The sequence below is a fragment of the Gopherus flavomarginatus genome, chromosome 8 (assembly GCF_025201925.1).
Source record: "Gopherus flavomarginatus isolate rGopFla2 chromosome 8, rGopFla2.mat.asm, whole genome shotgun sequence".
Classification (NCBI taxonomy): domain Eukaryota; kingdom Metazoa; phylum Chordata; order Testudines; family Testudinidae; genus Gopherus; species Gopherus flavomarginatus.
In genome coordinates, this window is record NC_066624.1 from 91664939 (window position 1) to 91689388 (window position 24450).

Here is a 24450-nt window from a genome sequence, read left to right on the forward strand (position 1 = left end):
CTTGGCTCTCTGTGTTTAGTGCTTTAATTGTTTTTAAACAGTGCTGTATGGTGGTCAGTGCACATGACTACTGTCTTCGGTGGAGGGAGGGCTTCAGGAAAGAATAACGTGAGGAAACTTATGTAGTTGTTAGTCGAGGGAGGGTAGAGCGGTGTTCTTCCTTGAAAGAAAGAAAGAAGGTATTCTTGTTTTGGCCCCCCCCCCCCCAAAAAAAAAAAACAAAAAACAACCCCAAAACAAAAACAGAAAGAAAACCTGGATCTCATGGCTCTCTGCTATCCATGGCAGTACTGTACTGGTGGAGCATGGGCCAAAAAATAATTTCACAAATGACATGGTAATCTGTACAAAAGTGTGTGTTAATATTGGCATCCAGTCCAAATTCCCTCTGGTCTTAAACATTTGCTGTATTTAAATGGTGGGTGAACTGATCAGTATGCAGAGGCCTTAATCCTCTTGGGGTATGTCTACAGTTCAATCAAGTGTGATTGCAGCTAGGGTAAGCACACCCATGCTAGCTATTATCTAGGCTACAAATAGTAAAGAAATGACAGGTTTCAGCCTGGGCTGCACCAGCCCCCTGGACACTTCATCACACTGCTAACCTGTGCTGAAGCCCAGGCCTCTGTGTCTTAACCATTATGCTAGTTAGCTTTAGGTCCGCATACCTGTGCCAGCTTTAGATGCAGTCACGCCTTCAAGTGTGGCTTGGACATGCCAATAGAGTGCTCTCATGCACTATGTAATGTTGCCTCAACCCAAAACTCCAACTTCCTTATTTCTGTTTTTAGTTCAATGGCTTTTTCTGATCTTTCTATATCACTTTATAATGGAGCGTTCGTGCATTTGGCTTCTGTATCCATCTCATTCAACAGTGGTATACGCTGTTAGGGAGCTTAGTGTAGAGATCTCAGCCTGCTTAGTACCATAACAAGCACAGCATTAAACATCCTTTCAACCTTTTATTAAGCTACAAGGAGAAAAAGGAAAAGTCATTTAAGTGTTTCATTTTAACATCTCTTGTTCCCTTCAGCTGGAGAGGTGTGTGATGGTGTGTGGTTGTATTTTTTTAAGAGAACTCCTTCTTTGACAATCTCTTAAATGGTAGTAACTATCCTTTTTTGTGGAAAAAGTAGTCAGTTGAGATGGGCTGGAACTGTTAAAGTCCAATTCCCAGTTCCTAGAAGATGTACAAAAGGGGGAGAGAAAACAGCAGAGTGAATGCAGTTTGTTTCTGATGATCACTCTCACTTGCAACCTCACTACTGAAAATGTAGGCACAGCACTCAGTCTTACCAGCCACTTTGAGACCTGACAACATTCTGTGTGATTCTCTTTAGGGTATTGCACTTTGCTTTGCTTCTGGTCAAAGGCTTACAGCAGTGTTGCAGAGCAGACTAGGATGGCTAAGCCAAACTTATTAAAGGGATTGGAAAGAAGAAATAAAGGGGGGAAGGAAGAGGATAGTGTGTGTGTGTGCCAGTCTGACATCCCCATTGGTGTTCAGGATTGAGCTGGTGGAGGTGGTTGTCACCTGGGTCCCTATGGGCAGGATCTCTCTCAGGATCAGGATGGAGAAAGGTCCAGGTGACCTAGGGGTAGGAGTGGTGGTAACAACCACGATGGTGAAGCTTACTCCTTCCCCTATTTTTCAGTCAGCTGCTGTAGCAGTACCCTGCTTTCTCCCTCCAAAGTCTCTGAGGACCGCAAAAAGGCAAGCTATGCAGACATCACTAACTACTCACATTTTTGCCCAGCAATTAGGACTTCCTTGTTTAGCAGGCATGATCTTAACACAGTAGAAATTATATCATAGACCTTTTCATTTGGACTAATACCCTCTTTCCATATTTTTTGCATCTTGTCCCAAGAACATGTATAGGTTGTGACTTCTCATTCACGTTCACTCACTTTTTACAGCTGAGTTCACAATTAAGCTAATTTTGTAGGCCCAGTTATCACAACATACCTCACATGCTGGCTGAAGCACAAGTGCTTCAGCCCTTTCATATGATCTTGTTCCAGCTACAATTTGATGCCTTTGTCAGCAGAGGCAAGGGGCTTTCATCTTCCCTCTCAAGATGGGCAGAGTCCAGCAGCTGCAACAAATGAATGGGCTTCAGCCCTTTGCCACTGAGAAGAATCATTACAGTCAGCAAGTGCTGTTGGGGTGTACTTTGGCAGTATTTGTATCTATGTAGTTTAAAATTCCTTGGAATGATTTGTTGTTGTGTGTGTTTTTTTTTTTTTTTTTGGGTTGTGGGAGTGAGGAGACGTGATCATCTAGTCTAACCTCCTGCATAAACTGGCCATAGGACTTTCCAGAATTACTTCCTGTTTGAACTTGAGCTGAAAGGTTCTGTATAAATGAAAACAGTTGTATCTCTGCATACATATTTGCTTCACATTTTTTTTCTCTTAAAAGCAAAGTCTATGTTGGTGGCATGTAACTGTTCATAGAAATTCTTTTCTTGTACTAAGGCCTTTTTTAGTACATGGACTTCCCTCATAGCTGTGGTGCTGCACTTGAACAGTTATTAGTGAAGAAGCACACTTGTTTATAATGTCGGTGCAAGGCTGTATAGAAGAGCTAACATGGTTAAGAAATAACTTACTAAATGCATGTTTTACAATGTTCTTTACTATTTCCCCAAAGTCTTTTTGTTGCTATTGCATAATGCAAGTTTAATTCAAACAAAATAATTGGTGAGCTACAATTTCTAATAGAAGTGTTTATAAAAGTCTCCACTCCTACTTTTTTTTCCCCTTAGGACAGGTCAGATTGTACAGCTCTTACACCTACTGTCCAACCTAGTTTTTCTAGGTGCAACCCTTCCTTCCTTTTTGATAAAGGGGCCCTACTTTCCACTGTGGGATGTTCTGTTGTCCTTTCTTCCTCAGTTGCTTTTATCATTAGATATGGGTTAGAATATTGCCATAGCCTCTTATCTGATTGCTAAGTAGTTAACTAATATTTACAAATTAAGTGTCTAAAATACTACCCCTTATTTTACAGATCCGTAAGCAAATCTGTGCCAAGTTGGGAGAAATTTTCAGTTTTGCTGAGTTCCAGTTTTCTGTGTGCTCACCTCTAAACTTCTCCCTAATTGGTAATATTACTAACCAAAATCCCACTTAGACTATAAACTGCACTCCAGTGAGTGGTATAACAGTGTCAATGAATGACAAAGGCCAGTCCTAGGCATCACTGAATATTTTATATAGTGTATCATGTAAACATATTAAAAATCAATGTTTGATACGATTAGACAAATATTCTGTCACTATTTAAACACATTTTCATATTTTTAGAAGTATACTATTTCAAACATTCAAACAATATTGAGTCGCTGGCTCCCTGGGAACGTTGGGAAATCAGCCTGGCAGGCTAATCTGCCTGTATCTTGTATTTTTTCTTGAGCGTTTCAGACTTCGTAGTGCCGTCCAAGTACGAGAACTCCTCACTTAGTCGTCCTGGTTAATGTTGTTTCAATGTTAAGTTGCTGATCAATTAGGGAACATGCTCATTTAAAGTTGTGAAATGCTCCGTTCTAATGTTGTTTGGCAGTCATCTGTTTTGTCCACTGCTTGCAGGAAGAGCAGCCCGTTGAGGCTACCTGGTGGGTGGTTGGAACCAGGGTGGACCAGCAGCCCCCCTATCAGCACCCCACTCCACTAAGTTCCCTGTGCAGCAGCTGTCCCTCCCCCTACTGCCATGTGCTGCTCCTGTCTTCTGCCTTGGAGCTGCTCCCAGAGACTGGGGGGGGGGAAGAGGGGGGCTAATGTCAGGGTGTCTCCTCCTCCCTCTTCCCCCTGCTCCTGCACCTTGCTTACCCCATCTTCCATAGAGCAGGGAGGACACACAACCAACAGAGGGAGCTTCTAGGCAGTAGCTGTGGGTCTCAAGTCTCAGCAAGCTGATTTAATTAACAAGGCAGTGTACTTAAGCCTGGGATCAGCTGCTTAAAGGGGAAATCCCCATTTTTTCCTCTCATGCACAGGGTGTGTTTCTCTGCTCTGCCTCCTTTCCTGCTGCCTTGTAGCATGTTGTGAGAATTATCCCTTGAGGGCTCAGTCAATTGCTAGTTCATTTAGCAGTAAGGCATTCCCTGGGAAATATCCCACCCGCTGACTCTTCCACCTCAACCAACCTTCACAATTCTCATCACTGTGTACCAGTATTAAATTGTTTAAAACTTACACACACACACACACACACACACACACACACACACACACCCTTTTGTCTGGTGAAAAAAATTTCCCTGGACCTAACCCCCTCATTTACACTAATTCTTATGGGGAAATTGGATTCGCTTAACGTCGTTTCGCTTAAAGGTGCATTTTTCAGGAACATATGTAGAACATTAAGTGAAGAGTTCCTGTAGAAGAGTCTGCCAGCTGTTATCTATAAGCATTGGTCAGTATGCGTAATGCTGTGTGAGGGGTTTTGCTGGAGAGACAGTGCTAGTGAAAGTGCTTGCCATCCACTGAGAATTAGAAGCCTTTATTCACAATAGGAATAACAGCGAAGACTTCTTTACTTAGCTTTGTACTTTAGCCTTGAAATGTGCCTCTAGCAGTAAGAAGCTATTTCAGCTGCTAGGCCCTGTCAGTCATTGGCCTCTATGGAAAATGCCAGGAGTAGTGATTTTGTTTGATAAGAGACACCATCTACCAGGAGCTGGACTGAGACCAACTCACTGGAACCCCTAAAGGGCTGTCAGATAGTAACTCCAGGTTGCTTCCAACCTGGGCTCAACTTGAACAAGCATATTGGAGATTAAAGGCTCCACATCCCATTGCTGATCCTGAGTCATTCAGTTCCTAAACACTGGAGAAAAAGAAATAGTAACATCTTTAAGTGTTTCCTTATTCAATAGCTCAATCCAGACACTAATAGTCTACCATAGTTGGTCTCCTAATTATGGGAAACCCCTTGATCTTCATTTCCACTTCCATGAGTAATGTAAAAATACATGCAATCCCCCCAGAGAGTTCTTCAAGTAAGCACATTTCAAAAGATGTTTATTAAATGAGTGTTTTGGTAAATGTTGGGTGTGTTGATAGAGAGGATGAGGAAATGGAAAGGAGATATTTTCAGTAGCCAACTTGTTGACTGGTTGAGTAACTTGCTCAATTAAATGTTTTTTTCAGTTCTGCTGGCCATATTATTCTGTTTTAACATTGTCAGGTGAATAGGTGTCTTATTTTTTTTAAAAATTACTTAAATCTAAACAAGGGGAAACTACTACTAATGTTAAAATTCAAACTGATAGCCTTGCGTAACTCTTGTTCTCTGTTTTGGTGGGACACTTTCCATTTCATAATGGATGTGCTGTTTAGAGTCAAACATACAACTCCTAATTGTGTCTGTTGTGGGTTGAAAAGTCTGTTATGATATATGGAATGTCGTATGTTAGGGGGGCTACTGGCTAATGAAATCTTACTGCAATATGCCTATTCGGTTTCTCTTCCATCTGTGATGGACAAATAGGGTGTTGGGCTGAGAGCACTGTACAAGCTTATCACTGTTTTGTTTCCCCACTAAGGATCCCTATAAGGGTCTCCTCATACCAGACACTGTACAAATGAATAAAACAAAGTTTGTCCCTATCCCAGAGAGCTCACAATCTAACTTTTAGCCATGCTTCAAGCTTTTTTTGGTGACTTGGTTATTGCATAGAGCTGTCTTTGCAATGAGGCATTGAAGAGTTTGGAAACAAGACTTTAATAGCTGTACAGTGTATGTCACTAACTTGCAATTATATGAAACTTCAATATACAAAATCCTCTTTTTAGGGTAACTGCTTTTCAGGGACAACATCCAACTGGAAATAGGTCAACAATCTCTGGCCAAGACATTGGCCAGATTTTTGGTCTAATATAATCAGTTCCATAGTGCTGTACAAAGTAGTGAGTCTCAACATTTCCAGACTACTGTAGCCCTTTCAGGAGTCTGATTTGCTTTGTCCTGTGTACAGCAAGTTTCACCTCACTTAAAAACTTATTTACAAAATCAGACATAAATTCAAAAGTATCACAGTACACTAAATTGCTTGCTTTCTCATTGTCTATTAAATTTTACTTTGTACTGACTGCGCTAGGCTTTTTATGTAGCCTGTAGTAAAAAAAAAAAAAACAAAAAAACTAGGCAAATATCTAAATGACTTGATATACCTCTTGGAAAACCTCTGCATACCTCCAGGGGGCACATATACCCCTTGTTGAGAACCACTGCTGTAGAGCTCTTGTGCTTTCTCCTATTCATCCAACTGTGGGTACGTCTACACTACAAGATAAATTCGAATTAGCTTAAACCGATTTTATAAAACAGATATTATAAAGTCGATTGTGCACGTCCACACTAGGCACATTAATTCGGTGGTGTGCATCTGTGGTCCCAGGCTAGTGTCGATTTCTGGAGCGGTGCACTGTGGGTAGCTACTGTAAAATAATGAGGCCAATAACATCGATTTGCGTCCACACTAACCCTAAATCGATATAGTAATATCGATTTTAGCGTTACTCCTCTTGTTTTGTAGGAGTACAGAAATCAACTTAAAGAGCCCTTTAAATCGATATAAAGAGCAGTGTAGTGTGGACGAGTGCAGCGTTAAATCGATTTAACGCTGTTAAAATCGTTTTAACAGTGTAGTGTGGACCAGGCCTAAGTGTGACTTTTTTTTTTTTTTTTTTTTTTTAAAGTGAGTAGCATTCCAGTAGCTGCTGGAGCCTTTTTTTTAAAAGGCTGACAATAGTTCTTACGAAACTATAGTAATGTAGGGCTGGAAGGGACCTGAAGAGGTCACATACTTTTCTTCCCCACTTCACGTGCTGAAGCAGGATCCAAGTATAACTAGATCATCCTGACCGGTGTTTAAATTCCAGTAACAGATTCCACAGCCTCCCTACATAACCTGTTCTGGTGCTTAACTATCCTGTAGTGTTTTTCATCTCAAAACGCTTGTGTATCAACATTCTAATGAAAGAACACTAAAAAAATTTAAAATGTTAAATAATGAAAATCTACTAAATTAGGCAGAATCATCTCTGAAAAGATGGCCATTCTCACTCTGTAGTAGTAGATACAGTCACTGAAACAGCAACAGGGATTCCTGAAAATGGCTTTGGAAATGTAGTGTATAGTAAACTTTAAAATTGTTTGAACTGGTATGTGACAAATGACTGGAAGCTCTGCCTCCTCTTGATTTCAATGTGAGTCTTTCTCAGCTATACACATTCTTCTCTATATGTGTATATGGCTTCCCTTTCCACTGGGAAAAGAATAGTGAGTAGTGGAGATCTGGGGTTTGTTTTGGGAGGTGGTGCAGTTTAGTTTTATTTCTCAACTGCTGCTGCTGTTGTTTGACATGAAATGCTAACAACTTGCCTTCTAGTCCTTTGTAAAATATTTAGTTTTCCCTCCTAGCCTCTTGTCTTGTCTCAGCATTATGGGAATTGCTGGCATTCAGTATCTCTTATCAGTGCAGGTGAGTGTTTTACAGCTCCTCAAAGGCGTTCATGCAATAACTTTAGCAGTTTAAGTCTCTCTTCTTTGGAGTAAATCTGCCATGAAGGGAAGTTCTCAGAGATCACTTTCCTCAGGCTTCATTCCACAGCAAGAGGAGGAGCCCCCCTGGGTGCCACTGTCTACTTACCCTTCACTGTAGGTCTAGAAAGGGGATCCACTTTATGCAGCCTCAGTTTCAGAATGAGTCTGACTGTGTTGGTTTGGCCAGAAAGAAAATACAAGAGTGGAGAAAAGCAACTGTTAAGGCCCACCAGCGGCCTCCAAATCTTATATAATAAGGTAGCTTCGTGTAAGAGACGGCAGTCAGCTTTCTGATGGACTCGGACGTAAAGGTAGATGGCACGAGTGATATGGAAAGGAGCTAAGCAAAGTGCAAAAAGCCCACAGACTAGCAAGATGGTCCGGATTGATTTAGCTTGGGCAGCGCTGCTTGTGATGTTGGTCTTACCAGTGGTTTGAATCAAGCTTCTGATCATCAAACAGTAGCAGATTAAAATGATAAAAAAAGGACAAAGGAAACCAAACACAGTTAGAACCATACCATAAAGATAATAATTGTTGAAGTTATCAGGGCTAGTCAGGTCATAGCAGACAGTACGGTTATTGATGAAGCCAGTGCGAGCATAGATCAAGCTGGGCAAGACTTGAATGAGTACCAGTATCCAGGATACAGCAGTGCCAATGATAGCTAGTTTTCTGGTTTTATAAGCCAGTGACCGGATGGGGTAGCAAATCCCCAGAAAGCGGTGGACACTTATGCAAGTCAGCAACAAGATGCTGCCATACAGATTGTTGTAAAATAAGAAACGTACCAGTTTGCAGAGCAGCTCTCCAAAGATCCAGATGTCCTGCATGGCATAATTGATGATGAGCAAGGGCAGAGAGAAGACATAGAGCAGATCAGCCACAGCCAGGTTCACCAGGTAAATAGTGGTGCATGTCCATTCCTTGGTGTGGCAGCAGCACAGCCACAGCATGGCACCGTTTAGGAGCAGCCCCAGCACAAACACAACGCTGTATGCAAGGGGGAGTAAGATGTGCTTATAGCTCTCTTCTAGGGGGCACAGGGCTGCTTCTGATGTATCATTCAGAGTTTTGTTCAGCATCTTCATGGTGGATGCACCTCAGTCACCACTCACTGCTTTAAAACCATTCTTTCCCCTGCCAGAAATAGAAACAAGTGTACAGTCACAATTGCTACCTCTTGCCATCTCTGAACTGCTTCAGAGTCTTAATTACTGTTTGTAAAGTTCCCAGAATATGTAAGAAGCTATGGAAATGCTACATATTCTCTTTATTAGTTAGATTCAAAGTAAGCGGCAACTGCTGCAAAATAAACTTGCAAGACGCATGCAGACACTACTCGGTCAAGACCACTAAATAAAACTTGCAACAAATCTAGACATTGAAACAACAAGCAAACACTGAAGAAAGAGTCTTCAGCTTTGACCTTGTGCATGAGTTGAGAACTTACTTACAGCACCTATGCTTCTTAGGAGTCCATTTAGTATAGGCAGCTACAGTGCTAGTCACTAAACTCTTCTGAGGGTAGGAGGCATCCTTTTCTTTCTGTAGAGATGAGAATTCTTTACACAGCTGACTATGCTGAAGGTATACTTGGGACTGGAGTGCACCCAGGTGGTGGTGGTGATTAGATTAGATTATTAGGGTTGGAAGGGACCTCAGGAGGTCATCTAGTCCAACCCCCTGCTCAAAGCAGGACCAATCCCCAAAGTGATATCTGATGGCCGTGCCCTGCGGCAATAGATTACAATGGAACTGTTACAGGGGGAAGCATAAATTTTGCATAGAGTGCTGCTTGCAATTTCTGATTTGTTTTGGTTTAATATTATAGGTACTTTATTTGAAAAAGGAGGCAAATTTTCAGCCTAACCATAACAGCTTGACATAGAAAACAAAGCTGATTGCTAGCCACAGGTGGAAGTGGTTACTGATGTAGAAATAGATCCAAATTGCTGAGGGATGGATAAGGTTTCATCATGTTCATGTTCACTACACTCCAAGAAGATAAGATAGAATTGTTTTTATACCAAAAGGTAGGAAAGAGACTTAATCCTACTTTCTAGTTTCCTCTTAGTCAATCTTCTTCTTTGAAAATATTCAAGATTAGTTAGGAAAATTAAGAAAAATTTTAATGTTTTATACCCAATTAAGCATTAGCTGTGGAAAATTCCAATGATCCAGGAGACATGCATACAATCCTCATTATTTGAAACTGATCCAAAGCAGAGAGGAGATAGAAATGACATATTCCCTTTTAGTTCCTTTTAGTTTAGGCTAAAGCTCATTCAGTTTCGAGTACTAATTAGCAAGGCCAAAATTATCCTTTTCCCTGCAGCAGTAGTGGTGTTTCAATGCATGAATGGTATGGTTTGCTGCTAATGTGCACAATGGACACTATGGCAGGTAGTAATCGATTTATTGGGGATCGATTTATTGTGTCTCGTCTGGATGCGATAAATCGATCTGTGAATCGACGCCCGTAATCCATCTCGGCAGGAGGAGTAAGCAGCGTCGGGGGGGAGCAGCAGCAGTCAACTCGCTGCTGTGAGGATGGCCAGGTAAGTAGAACTAAGATACGCAACTTCAGCTACATAGCTGAAGTCAAAGTATCTTAGATTGATTTCCCTCCCCCCCCAAAACAAGTGTAGACCAGCCCATGTGATATACACTAATTCTGTAAGTCTGGAATGTTGGCTTTGGGGGGCCGAATGTTCCATAGAGGGCCTGGTACTCTACAGTGCTCAGCAAAGGGACACGTTTAAACTCTGCAGGTATTTGTATTAGAGCCATGCTAAATTCAGCACGTTCACTTGAAAGTTTTGTGCAACCATTTTATATGATTTCACTGGTTCTGGGTTTTATCATACATATTGGCAAAACAGTTACAGACCCATTTTCTTGTCATTGCCAGCTGAGCCATACAATCCTTTTATCAAATGTAGAGTAGGAACTTTAATAAAAAATTTGTTGTTTCTTAGATTTTGCTCTGTCATTAAAAATCCTGCTTATTCTGTAGTGTTCATTGTATAGACACAGAGCTTAGACCATCACTTTTGACTATAGCCATTATCAAAACCATGTAAGCTATTTATTGTCACAATGGCAACATTTTAGTTGTGTTATACAGCTACTGGCACAATGGAGTCCCTCTCCAGGACCGGACTGATAAGTGCTACCACAATACAAACAATGATCTTCCTCCCTGACGTCCCAGACAAACACATTGTTCCCTTCCACTCTTGAGATTATAGCCACCAAGGCATCTTCCTTTCCCATTCATGAGATCAGGTTGCTCCCCTCTTGGAATCCCTCTACTAGATCCTTATCTGCTATAGTATCATATTTAAATTTCTTGTCACCACCTTCAAAATTCTATATAACTCTTCTCCTTCCTACTTCTATTTCCTTAGTGAGCTTCAAGTTGTCCCCGTATGCCTTCCATTCTGCTAGTGTTCTATTCATGCCCTCTTTTGCCTATTTGTCAGCTTCTCACCCAGTCTCCGCTGAGCGCTATTCTGTGCATCCTATTGACCTCCCTAAGCTCATCTGCAAAGCCCCAACCTGTGCATATTCAAATCCCTCTTAATGAATCACTTCTGCCATCTTCCCATAGCAAATGTAGCTGACTTAAATAAGTAGTCCCTCTTTGTTGCCCCTCTTCCCCTAACTTCTCTTTGCTTATTTGACTGTCCTTAGACTGTAAATCCTCAAGGTAGGGACTGTTCTCTCTTGAATGGCTAGAAAGTAGCTAGTGCATAATAGGTGCAACCATATGTAATAATATAAATGTCTTTGGTTGATTATTTTTAGATACCAAAATAACTTGCCAATAAAGATGTTTCGAGATTTGCTTTGACTGGCATTACTTTTTTCCACTTAACACCATAATTAGGAAATGGCAGCAGAATGAAGAGTGTATTGGAAATCAATTTACTGTTTCAGCTTTTGAGATGTACTGAGTCGTCTCTAACTTGTCGTCTTTAATCTAATCCAAGTGACAAAATGTGTTTGCAACCTCAGCTTTTTCAGACCGACATTTTCCTCTGATCACTTCCAATATTCCATCCGCTGAGAAATAATTTTGAATGATAGAAGAATTCCCTTGTTACTATCCCTAACATAAAATACAAACAAACCAGTAATTAGACATATGATACAACAGATGGAGTTTGCCTATTTCATAAGGCAGTTGAGACCGAGTCTGTTTCTAGACTAGCAGATTTTAATTATAATGGAAGATCTCAGAGGGGCAGGTTATTCTAGTGTATACCTATGTTTTCTATGACTTACCAGCCACTGGATGTCACTGGTGGCCCATTAATACATAAAAAATAGTTTTTCTGCATTAGTGACAGAATTCATACTGGAGTCTACAACAATAGTTACATTTTTTTAAAGCTGCAATTGCTGCAATGGATGAAGGCTCCAGGCACTTAACATGTAAAAAAAAAATTACACTGTTTATCAGAAGTGGGATCCTGGAGTCTCAATATTAGCACCAATAATATTCAATAGCTGTTGGTTTTTAATTCTTCTGATGCAAAGAAAATGGGGGATGGGGGGGAGACAATAAATCAACCAAACTTCTTCTAGCTGCGTCTGAGCTTGTTTACTCAGTTAGTATTTTAGTGGTGTGAAATTTTAATAGGTTCTGACTCTAATTACCAGGCCCAGGACACAGGCTTGAATGTTGTAATTGTTTCTGGAGCCATCTGACTTGATTCAATAAAGCACGAAGATGCACGTAAAATAAAATACTTGCTATTAATCATGTTGCATATAAAATATTTTCTAACTTCTCATTTACTATTTACCATCTTATTCTACTTCACTAAAAATACCCAGCTAAGGGACAATGAATATGATACCAAAGAACTGAGAATGGTTTGATCTCTCTTAGCATGAATAGCAGTGTTTCCTACGGCTTTCAGTTTCACTGTCAATTTTGTTAGTGTTGCTTCATAGTGGAAGGCTTTACATTCACTTAAAAGTTTTGACCCTGCAGACAAGGTTAGTGAGACTAACATTTAGCCATCAGCAAGGCAGCTGAGCATGGGGCTTAATTACTTCCCCTTACTGGATCATATGTAAGAGTAGAGGAGTAGGCTGGCAATAACACTGTATGTTGTATACATCAGGAGGCATTGACTACCTGGCTGTGTTTCTTAATCTTCTTTCAGCTGCTGGCAGAACTGAGTCCAAATTGTTGAATGATTACATGTAACAATTAAGGACCTGCACTGGTGAAGCCAATGGGCAGGACTGTAAGGCAATGGCTGCTGAGGGCACTTACAACTTATCAGATCAGCCTCTACAATCTTCTCCCAGGTTTTCCTAAATGGAATTATCAGTTTGGTAAGTGATTCTTGTTTGTCTGAAAACCTCTGAGTTGTTTGGTTTTGGGTTAAGCAGAAATGTCACGATATGAACTGATGATAGTATTACTAATGAAAAATTGAACATGTGTTCATTCAAACAAACTGACGTACATAAAAAGTAAATGCTGTGCATACCGTTAGTTACAGTATATTACATGAAGATGTCACCTATTTCTTTACAGCTGTGAAGAGACAATAATGGCAATTAAATGAATCCATCGTAAGGGCACGCACACGTTAACAGAGAAATACAGAAGATGTGAAGGGTCTTGAAATTTAAAGACAACTTTGAAGCATTTAACAAGGTTTTAATTTATTAAACTTTCTGCTACTTAAACTGAAGTGTTTTTGCCCTTTAGTTTGAGATTAACTGTAAATTTTCATTTTCAGTGTAGCGCCAATAGAAACTTAGATGATCAGTAAAGGAGGGCTGAAAAAGAGCATATTTCTAGTCTTCATAAGCAAGAATTAGTGAGAATAGATTTTGATGTCATGATCTGTGAAACGTGTCAAATGATATATTTGAGAGGCAGAGTGGAATATGAAGGAAAAAATATGGGATCGTAGAGCTTAATTTAAATACAAAGCTTATATTTTGATTTATTGATTTATTTTTATGCCAATAAGTTATGACATAAACACATAGACCTATGTCACCTTATTTTAAAGGTGACAACAGAAAAAAATCTCATTGTTAGTACGGATATATAATGCTCTATTGCATTGAAAGAACCCTCTTGAAAATTTGGTCAAAAGTTAACCTCTTTCTTCCCACCCACTGTGAATGTGTTTATAAGGGAGTCCACAGTACTCAAAATGAACAGCAGAGGGGGTGATCTTTTCTTGTCTGTGAGCCCTATATCCTAAAGTTGTCAAAGGATTTCAAGTGTTACAGTGTACCATAAATGCAGTGATGAGCTGCCAAACTATTAACAACTGGTTTCCTCCTCCTCCTCACCCCATGAGGGGGTCATGGCCCCCACCTGGGACTACTGCCCCATCCAACAAGCCCCCTTCCCTGTCCCCTGACTGCCCCCTGCCGCCCCATCCAACCCCTGCTCCTTCCTGACTGCCCCCCGGGACCCTTGCCCCCATTCAATCTCCCTGTTCCCTGCCCTCTGAAGGCCTCAACACTAATCCACCCTCCCAGCTCCCCTGCCCTCTATCCAACACCCCCTCCATGCTCCCTGCCCCTTTACTGCGCTGCCTGGAGATGGGGGCTGGGCTGGGCCGCTCGACCGGAGTTAGGACCAGAGCCGGGGCGCTTGGCCGGGGCCGGAGTCGGGGCGCCCGGCGGGCTGGACCAAAGCCACGCCGCCCGGCAGGCCGGGCCCAGGGGCTGTGCTGGAGCCGTGCCTCCCGGCTAGCCGCGGTCGGGACCGGGCTGGAGCCACACTGCCCGGGGATGGGGTCGGGGGCCAGGCCAGAGCCATGCGGTGCCTGGAGCATTCCTCGCACCCCCACCTCCCTGCCCCAGCAAACCTGCGGAAAGCCACTGCTTCCTTCTCAGCTCTCCCAGGCTTCCCGCACGAATAGCTGATTCGCGGGAAGCTGGGGAGGGGGAGGAGAAGCCTCGAGAGCATTCGGGGGGGGAGGGCAGAGGCGGATTGAGGTGAGCTGGGGCTGGAGGAAGGGCAGGGAGCTGCTGGGGCTTCTGTTAAAATTTAAAAGCCCTTCTCGAACCAGTTGTCCTTCGAGGGACAACTGGTTCTAAAATGGCTTCTAAATTTAACAACCGGTTCCTGCGAACTGGTGGGAACCAGCTCCAGCTCACCACTGCCTATGGGTAGGGCACTTGGAGCTAGGGATAGGGTTCCTAAGGGTAGGGCACTTGGAGCTAGGGTTAGGGTACCTATGGGGATGGGTTCCTGTGGGTAGGGCTTCTCTCCCTAGGGTTAGGTTTCTAGGGGTAGGGCACTTCGAGTTAGGGTTTCTAAGGGTAGGACATTTGGAGCTAGTCTTAGGGTTCCTGTGGGTAGAGTTTTCCGCCCTCGGGTTAGCGTTCCTAAGAATAGGGCACTTCGAGCTAGGATTAGGGTTCCTATGGTAGGGTTTCCCGCCCTCTGATTAGGGTTCCTAAGGGTAGGGGACTTGGAGCTAGGGTTAGGGTTCCTGTGGGTAGGGCAGTTCGAGCTAGGTTTAGGGTTCCTATGAATAGGGCACGCTGCTCTAGGATTAGGGTTCCTATAGGTAGGGTACTTGGAGCTAGGATTATGATTTCAATGGGGAGTGCGCCCTGCCCTAGGGTTAGGGTTCCTAAAGGTAGGGGACCTGGAGCTAGGGTTATGGTTCCTATGGTTAAGGCTTCCTGTCCTAGGCTTAGGGATCCTATAGGCTTCCTATTGGTAGGGCACTTGGAGCAAGGGTTATGGTTCCTATGGGGAGTGCGCCCCACCCTAGGTTTGGGGTTCCTATAGGAAGGGCACTTGGAGCTAGAGTTGGGGTTCCTATGGGTAGGGCTTCCTGCCCTAGGGTTAGGGTTCTTATGGGTAGGGTACTTGGAGCAAGGGTTATGGTTCCTATGGGCAGTGCGCTCTGCCCTAGGGTTAGGGTTCCTAAAGGTAGGGGACCTGGAGCTAGGGGTGGGGTTCCCATTGGTAGGGCAGTTGGAGCTAGGGCTAGGGTTACTATGGGTAGGGCTTGCCACCCTCTGGTTAGGGTTCCTAAGGGTAGGGTACTTGGAACTAGTGTTAGGATTACTAAGGGTAGGGCACTTGGAGATAGGTTTAGGGTTCCTTTGGGTAGGGCACTTCGAGCTAGGGTTAGGTTTCCTATGGGTAGTGCTTCCCATCCTAGGGTACAGTTCCTAAGGATAGGGTACTTTGAGCTGGAGTTAGGTTTCCCATGGGTAGTGCAGTTGGAGCTAGGGATAGGGTTCCTATGAGTAGGGAACTTGGGGCTACAGTTAGGTTTCCTATAGGTAGGGCACTTGAAGCTAGGGTTAAATTTCCTATTGGTAAGGCTTCCCTCCCTAGGGTTAGGGTGTCCTTTGGGTAGGGCACTTGGAGCTAGGGTTAGGGTTCCTATGGATAGGGCTTCCCGCCCTAGGGTTAGGGTTTCTAAGGCTAGGGCACTTGGATCTAAGGGTAGGGTTCCTATGGGTAGGGCTTCCTGCCCTATTTTTAGGGTTTCTAAGGGTAGGGCACTTGGATCTAGGGTTAGGGTTCCTATAATGGGCTAGCTCATCATAAAGCTAATTGTCAGGCAGAAACCTTCAATAAAGTGGTTAAGGTTGAGACTCCATATTAGTAATGTATGGGTAATATTCCAAGAATGTTATTGTTAGCAAACAAAAACAACAACCAAACCAACCCCCCCACCACTGTTAAAAACCAGGTCATTTGAAGTTAAGGTTCATCTTTCAAGAAACCGAAACATTTCAGAGTGTTCAGGATTCATAATTTAGAAATCTTACCTCTCCTAAGTCTGCCCTCTTAGTAATTTCAACTTTCCTATTTTGTTTCAAGGGCTTTTTGCCCAACTTGCAAATGCCTTGTATTCAACTCAACAGCATTTCTGTGTTTGTGTTTATGTATATACGTAAAAACTTTTTAATGTTGAATTATATTAATTCCAAAATTTCAGGGAATATCCTACACATCAATGTCCATACTCCAATTGATTTTTGGGAAAATTGAAAGACTGAAAGGGAGAAAATGGGAGACATACGCAGCCTCTTCTTGCTATTTAGAGCAGCCACAACGTCATACTCCTCTGCACTTGTTTTTAGATCATACTGATTGATGGCATCCATTAACAACTTCCAGCATAACAATACTTCTATCTCATCTCTGCCTACCCTTCCCACAGAGTTTAACATGTTGATACCATGAATGACTTTTCACCCAGACAGAATGGAGCGCACAGAACTCCTAGCAGAAGAGAAGGCTGGGGTGGAAGATGGGGGTAGGGGCACAGAGCCCCTGGCATTAGGGAAATGGGGCACAAAGAACCCTCATCAATGGAAAGATTCAAAGGAGTTGCAGGGAGTCTCTGAAATACAGGTGAATGGGATAGGAGTGTGTTACATGAGGAGTGTGTGGTAGGGAAATGGAAGGTACAATAAGCTCATCTTATACAAGCTACAAAGTTTGCAACCCCTAGCTTTACAGTTTTTAAGAAATCTGCATCTTTCCAATTACATTTTGATTCACCAATATACTTGTATAATTTGCAAGCAAAGTATGGAAAATGTCCATCACTGAGCACTGGTTTGTAATTGGTGTCATGTCTCCACTGGAGAGCAAGCTGGTTCTGAGTGAGTCTTCTGTTGACACATAGCATCCTAGAAACTGAGTACGTCCTCCAAGGTACTGAACACCCTTAGCACATCTAAGGACTTGGATGAAATCTTGGCCTCGTTGAATCTAATGGCAAAAGTCCCATTGACTTCAGTGGGGTAAGGGCTTCACCCTTGGACCGTAATGATTGAAAGGGAATAATTCCTTTTATTGTGCTGTTTGTCCATTAAGGATTTGAAGAGTAACTTTTTTTTTTCTTTCTGTATATCTTGTGTGACACTAAGGCAGCTGGAGCTGTAGGATGAACAAACCTCCCATGGCTCCTGGGGTGCTGAAAAGTCCCCAGATAAGCCTCATGTATTGATCAATTCAGTTACCCATGTGAAGTGCTACTTCTGTACCTCTCAGATGCATTTTTAGTTTTTATGCTAACTCACAGGGTGAAAGGATGGATAAAGGAATCTGAGTTTCCGAGGGCAGAGGTAGGTTTCTCGGGGTATCTGAACTGTGAATTTGTTACTTTCAAATGTTTAATTCTTGCAAATTTAATCCCTTAATTCTGAATATTGTGGCTTTTTAGTAATTGTTTTTTCCCCATCACAGCATTCATGTAAGGAATTTTGCTGGTAGAATACTGAGAGATACTCTCAACCTTAACCTTACCTTTAAAGTATTTAGTCTGGGAATTTCCTTAGGATTTTAAGAATTTTAATATGTGCCTGATGTTTGCGTTGTTGGTTTGGTTTGTCAGCCTTTTTCTTTATTTTCTGCTCCAAGTTTTGGGTGCTGACACTTTTTTGAAGTTAGCTGTTCCTGAACTTAGTGTTGCATGCTCAACTCAAGTTGGCTCCAGCCATTAGGCAAGTGATGAAAATTTTGCCAAAAGTGAGACTGCACCTCTCCCTTTCCACTCATCTCTGGATGCCCATTTAACCTGTAAACTCCAAATCCACTTCCCACCCAGCTCCTTTTGGCTCTCTGCCCGCATGCTAACCTTCCTTTTTCCTCCTAATCTTCATCTGCTCTCCTCCCACCCCAAGTAGGGCACCATTAAAAGTGTGTGGAAGTGTTCAGTTGACTCTGCTAGACTGTGGGCCTCTGTATTAATGTATCACAGATGTATGAGCTTGACTGTGCTTGGGAGTATGTGGAAATGAATGGTGATCCTAAGGACCAAGAGGCTGCTGGACCCCATAAGACATTTCTACTGTGGTGGTGAGAACCAGCAGTGGTGCAAGGAGGTCACAGTAGTGGAAAGATGTCAACAAACATGAGGGAAAAAAGGAGCTGACAGATCAGAAGGAATAGTTTTTTTCTTAACTTGATCCCCTCTAAGACAACCTGCATTAATTTAATTGTTTCCACCTTTCTATTTTTCTTCTCTCCATTCTCCTCATCTCTTCCTTTGGCAGCCCAGGCATCTCTCCTAGTAAGTTATTCCATAAGCTTAATATACAGACTTATGGAATTTGATGTGGCTTCCTGTTTAGTGCAATTGGTTGAGAAGCAGGGATCCTACTGGTAGGTTCTATTTTTGACACTGCTAATGAGTCACTGTTTCACCTTGGACACATCACTTAAACCAAAGTTTTCCAAAGTAGCTATTTCATTTTTAGTTCCTCAGAGTTTGTATGCCCATCTTGAGACGCCTAGGACTTGATTTACTGAGGTGCTGAGCACCTACTATTAGTTGATATGCTTGGGAGTTACAGATGCTGAGCAGCACCTCTGAAAAATCCGTGCTGGGTATCTCAAATTGGGCACCCAGAATTAGTGAAAACTTTAAAGAAATATTAGCCTTAACTACTGCTTGTTTCAATTTACTTGTCTTCAAAATGGGGATACTGATAATTATGAGAATAAAGAGTACCACACATAGTGCTCATGTTTTTAAGTTGCTTTGAGGTTCGCAGATGAAGGGTGCCATATATGTGCAAATTTATTATTTACCTTTGTGTGAGTTTTGTCTAAGGGCCTTATTTTCTCCTATTTTTTTCCACTGTCACCTTATTTGGGCTGAAGATACTGAAGAACTTATTCATGGGGTTAACTTAATTATTGTTTTTGGAAGGAAATAATGTTATTACAGTGAATATCCTTTTGAAATCCATCATCTGACTAATGCCTAATAACGTTACTAAATGGACTCAAAATGAACCAGATTGACTTGATGTCTTGTCAAGCAAAGAATGTGCTTTCTCTCCAGTAGCAAGAGAAGCTTTAAATCTTTTATCCATTGCTTTAATATGGGCTAATAACTTGTTTTTTCCATCCCAAGATAGCAATTGTTTGGGTTTAAAGTAATGCAACATTTACAAAGTTGTGTGAATCTATATTAAAACTTGCCTTACCTATGAAATTGGCAGTTTACTGGGAAAAAATTCTTTAGTTTCACCTTGAGTAGATCAGCTAAGATATTTATCATCAGTAACCATAATGAGTGCATAGAGTTGCAAGGCTATAAGGGTCTGAATGAAAGTGCCTTCATAAATTTTACATGCCTGACACAAAGGTAATACATTTTTCATATAAGATATTCTCTTTGGAGTAAAGTATGCCCTGTAGAGGTAATTAAAGAAAATCAATATATGCCAGTGGACTGTAATTTGACTTCAGAACACATTCCACAAAGCCTTAGCAATGCATTTCTGTTGGCTTGATTCCCTACCACTTGTGGCTAATAAAAATATTCTCTTTATTTTTGATAGTTGTTCAATTATCTGATATCTGAATTTTTTTTCTTGTCCTGGGTTGGGGGTTATGACCCAACATTCTTTTTGTTAGTAGTTTGAAACCCAATCTTACTACTTCATACTTAACTTGCTGGAATGACAGGGCTGCCAACATTGTTTTCAATGCGGAGAGCCACTCTGCTTCTTCCATACCTTATTCAGTGTCCAAAGGTCTAGCCAGAGCTCACTCTGGAAGACAAGTAAGTGCCTGATACAAAGCCCAATGAAATCCACTGAAGGTCTCCCATTGACTTCAGTTGATTCAGAGACAGACCTAGAACTCAACTCCAAAACCTGATGGAAGAACATGGTTGCATAATTTGCCTCTGGATCAAAGTTCTCAAACTCTCATGTGACTGCTAGTTAGTAAAATCTGGCATAAAAGTCAGTGTCTCACTTGGGTCCTTCTTGGAACTTGCCTAAAGACAAATGTTTCAGACCCCATTTTTTTTTCTTAAGAGTAATGGTCAGTAAAAATAAAGGCCCCCTGGAAAAGGCCATTAATCTCTAACACATACCTTTTTGGGTAGTTAATCATAAATGTCATCCCTCACACACCAATACAGCAGAAATGTAACCTGTCTTTCCAGGTTTCCAGGGCAAATGCGCCCAACAAATTGCTGAATCTGCTCATTCATTTCTTCCGTTGCAGAACAGCTATTCCATCCTTGTGGATGTTAACTTGTAGGACTTTAGATCGTGTGTGTTTTTTTTTAATTTGTTTTTATATTCTAAAATAATTGTAATCTTAAACCCTATACTTTTGTACCTTGGGGGGGAAAAATAGTTTCAAGAAAACCACAAGAAAATGTACTTTGAAATAATACCTTTTTTCCACTGAGTGCAAAATCTGAAATATCGACGATACTTGATTTACAGAAAGGGAAAATCATTATTCCAGTTACTTTTTAAATAGCTTGCTGGGTTTGGAAAGAGTATCTATATTAATAGTAGATTGGGCATCATTCCATATTAATGGGATCCATCTGATTTAATGATATTATTTCTGGCAGTTAGCCTTTCCAGCAGTGTATTATGTCTGACCACTACGTTTTACCCATTGTTGAATAGTAGAATGTGGATTAGTCCCAATGAGAGAGTCTGCATGTTAATATAATAGGATCTTGCTTCATTTTAATGGTGAGTTATGGACTGACACACAGGATATTTGGACACTAACTTTCTGACAACAACTATAGGAGACATAAATGAAAGTACATATTGTCATTAAGCTGCTAGAGAAGCAGATCTCATAGTCACCAGATGCCATTATGCTGCATAAACTTTTTTCTGTGAAATTTTTTGTAATTACAATTGTTTTCTAGCTTCAATAGCGTGTGTGTGTGTGTGTGTGTGTGTGAATATATAAAATATGTGTGACAGACCCAGGCCAGTTGGGTATAGCAGAAGGCAGATATACTGGCCACTGGGTTAACAGTTTTCTGTTCCCTGACTGACCAGAGCAGGGGCTGCTCCTGGCTAATGAGAACACCTCACTCTAATTAACCTGCAAAGAGTCAGGTGAGGCCATTAAGTTAATGTGACCACCTGACTCTAATTAAGGCCCTGCTGATACTATAAAAAGGGCTCACTCCAGTCAGGCAGAGGTGAGCCAGGGAGCCAGAGGAGAGGAAGTGCAGCGGAAGGGCTGGTTACTGAAGACACCCTCAAACCATCGTTAAGGGAGCCCTAAGATAAGGGTGAAGATGGGAGAAGCAAGAGATCTGTGGGGAAGTGGCCCAGGGAAATGTAGCAACTTTGGCAGTGAAAGGTTGGCTGCCAATAGCTGCTACCATTAGGGTCCCTGGGCCGGAACCTGGAGCAGAGGGCGGGACCGGGTTCCCCCCAACCCACCACTACAGGAACATCTCTTGGGAGGGGAAATCAGGCCCCTGTCAGGACAGGAGGCTAAACAGAGACTGTGGGAGTTCTCTCACCAACCTCCTTGCTGGCCTATGATGAAAAGGGCTCAGTAGACTGTAACCCTGGCCCTAGAGAGAGAGAAGGGCTACGTGGAGGGTCACAGTAAGCCACAGAGGCTAGCATAAATTGCCTAGAAGCGCAGGACCCACGGGAGCAAGATCAGAGCACTGCCATATATATCTATATAAAGAACTGATCCAGTTGAATTCTAACTCTGAATATTACAGTTAATATATACTTGCAAGAGTCACTTTGGGATGCCTAATTTGTTCTCAAGAACAATGTTTTCCACTTAGACTGCAAAATGTTACAATAAAAATCTATGATTGATGTTTATTATCAGATTGAATGGCTCAGTTGTGTGGACCCAAGTTATAAATTACATCAACCCCTAGTTGTGAGCGGCCACCAGTAATCTTTCTAAGTGCTAGCAGTTTTTAATGAAATCACATATTAAGTCTTGACACTATCACCTTTTGAGGTTTATTGAAACTGTATTTAAAATAATAACCCTCCAGGTGTCAAATGTATTGGATGTGTTCTGGAATTGCTTGGCCAAACATCCAAAAGGAGAAAACTTTGAAATATTCTAGAGTTAAAAGTTAATCAAAAAATTGAAATTAGGTCTGTGAACTTAAGAAAAGCCATTTAGTTGAGGCTAAAGTTGACTTACTGTCCTTTGTATGGCAGCTTTTTAATGTTTTGGGTTTTCTTTAGTTGCTCACTGTAATAGGGTGATCGGCCCTTTGTGTCAGGAGCAACCAACCCTCTTCAAAGGAAGACCCCTTTATGAACAAGTGTTTGGGCCTGGTAGAGGAGATTATCAGACCCAGCTGAGAAGGGGCCAGGTGATTATAATAAAGGGCTGCAAGCTTAGTTGAAGGTGGGTACCAGGGCCTGGGAGATGCCTTTGAGTCCCCTGCACTCTACCTTGGTCAGGGGAATAGCTTTGTTTGGGTGTAATTTAGTGAGTTTTTTGTTTTTGGAGAATAAACAGTTCCCTGAAGGAAGGGACTGAAGAATCAGGGTGTGGCCTTTAATCTTTCTTGGGCTGGGGAAACAAACAGCCCAGTAGCCTATATGTGATGGAGAATGTAGGCAGGTAATTAGACCCTGGAACTAGGGGAAAATTGAAGCAGCTACAGAGAAGACAGTGGCATATGTGATAGCTGGTAGGGGTTTGTGTGGTGTCTTACCACTGACTCCACTGTTTTGTGTTTTTTTTTATTATTATTATTATTATTATTATTATTATTATGAAGGGAAAAGATAGAGGATTTTTTTTTTGGTCTACTGGCAGAACAGCTGCAACAGACCGATGCAGTTCTTCTGTGGAGTCAACAGAAACAGCAGGAGGTGCAGCTTGCCAGGCAACAGCAGTAGCAGGAGCCCCAGCAATAGGATGGCTTCTGAAATGCCTAAAGAAGTGGACTCCAGGGAATCTTACTGGACCTGGACAGGGCCCTCAGGGAAGAATTTAGGGTCATCTGGCCCCTGAATTCTTCATCTACACTTTTAGGTGGATGACCACTGCAGCCAGACGGGAAGGATCAACTTGAGTGGCACCATGTCTGACAGGAGGGTCCAGGTAGCGTAATGAGCCTGGCAACAGACAGTCTGGCTCATCTCCAGAGGTAAAAGTTGTGTGGTAGTTTGTTTTTTATTTTTAAGCCAGACGGGGACTGAGTTCAGAGGCATATCACTGGTTCTAAATCTAAATAATTCCACTCAGAAAAGAACTAGAGAAATATCCTAATTGAAACTGTTTTCTTTTGTAAACATATATCTTCATTCTTTAAACTTGGAGAACATTTCTGGTGGGAAACATTTTACAGAAAATATTGATTATTTTCAACATATTTAAACATAATGTTTCTCCAGTGCTGAAGATGGCATAAGCTTCTTACAAAATATTTGTAAATGTACATTTTACTTCTTAAAGCAAGCCTTCATATTATAACTGCCTGATATTGTTATATGAATAGTGAAATGTTTTATGTATAAATATAGCAAGGTCATTTGATGCTAAGCTAAACTAGTGTAAGAGGCCGTATAAGTATAGAATATATATATATTGAGGAATTAATTACTGGCAGTACCCAAGCAAACCCTCAGTCAACCTGGGAAGCTCCCTCCCTGCAAAAAAAAAAAAAAAAAATCATGCCGAGTCTACAACTTAAGCCGAAGGCTTTCTAAAAGTAATTTAATTTTAAGACTGTTTTGAGAACTAAAATTCACAGTAATTTGGGGAAACCATATATTTTGGTCTTAACTTAGCAAAAGAAAAGCAACTGCAAGAGGTGGTTCACTCCCAAAGGTGTAAACCCTGTTCAGGCTCTCCACCGAGAGAGACACAGAAAAGATTGTAATGGAATTTACCAGTTTATCACTTGTATTCTCCTGTTCTGTCTTTTTTTGTTAGTTTTTTCTTTTCCTTTTCTAATAATAAATTAGTCATGGTGAATTGTAGTGGTTATTTTGCTTGGTCTTGTTATGGTGCCCTTTAAGGTAGGTGAAGAGCCCCTGTGACTAAATAGTGGGAGACACACCCCTAAGGTATTAATGAAAGAAACAATTAGTAAGAGCTGGCCTATGATTTCTTGTTTCTCTAAACTAAA

General features: G+C 41.7%; 1 protein-coding gene across 1 annotated transcript; it reads right to left on the reverse strand.

Annotated features, from left to right (window-relative positions):
* Positions 1-7653: 7653 nt before the first annotated feature.
* LOC127056209 (P2Y purinoceptor 3-like) lies at positions 7654-8646 on the reverse strand. Its single transcript, XM_050963725.1, has one exon. The coding sequence runs from the start codon at positions 8644-8646 to the stop codon at positions 7654-7656; it is 993 nt and encodes a 330-aa protein (XP_050819682.1).
* Between the last annotated feature and the right edge of the window lie 15804 nt (positions 8647-24450).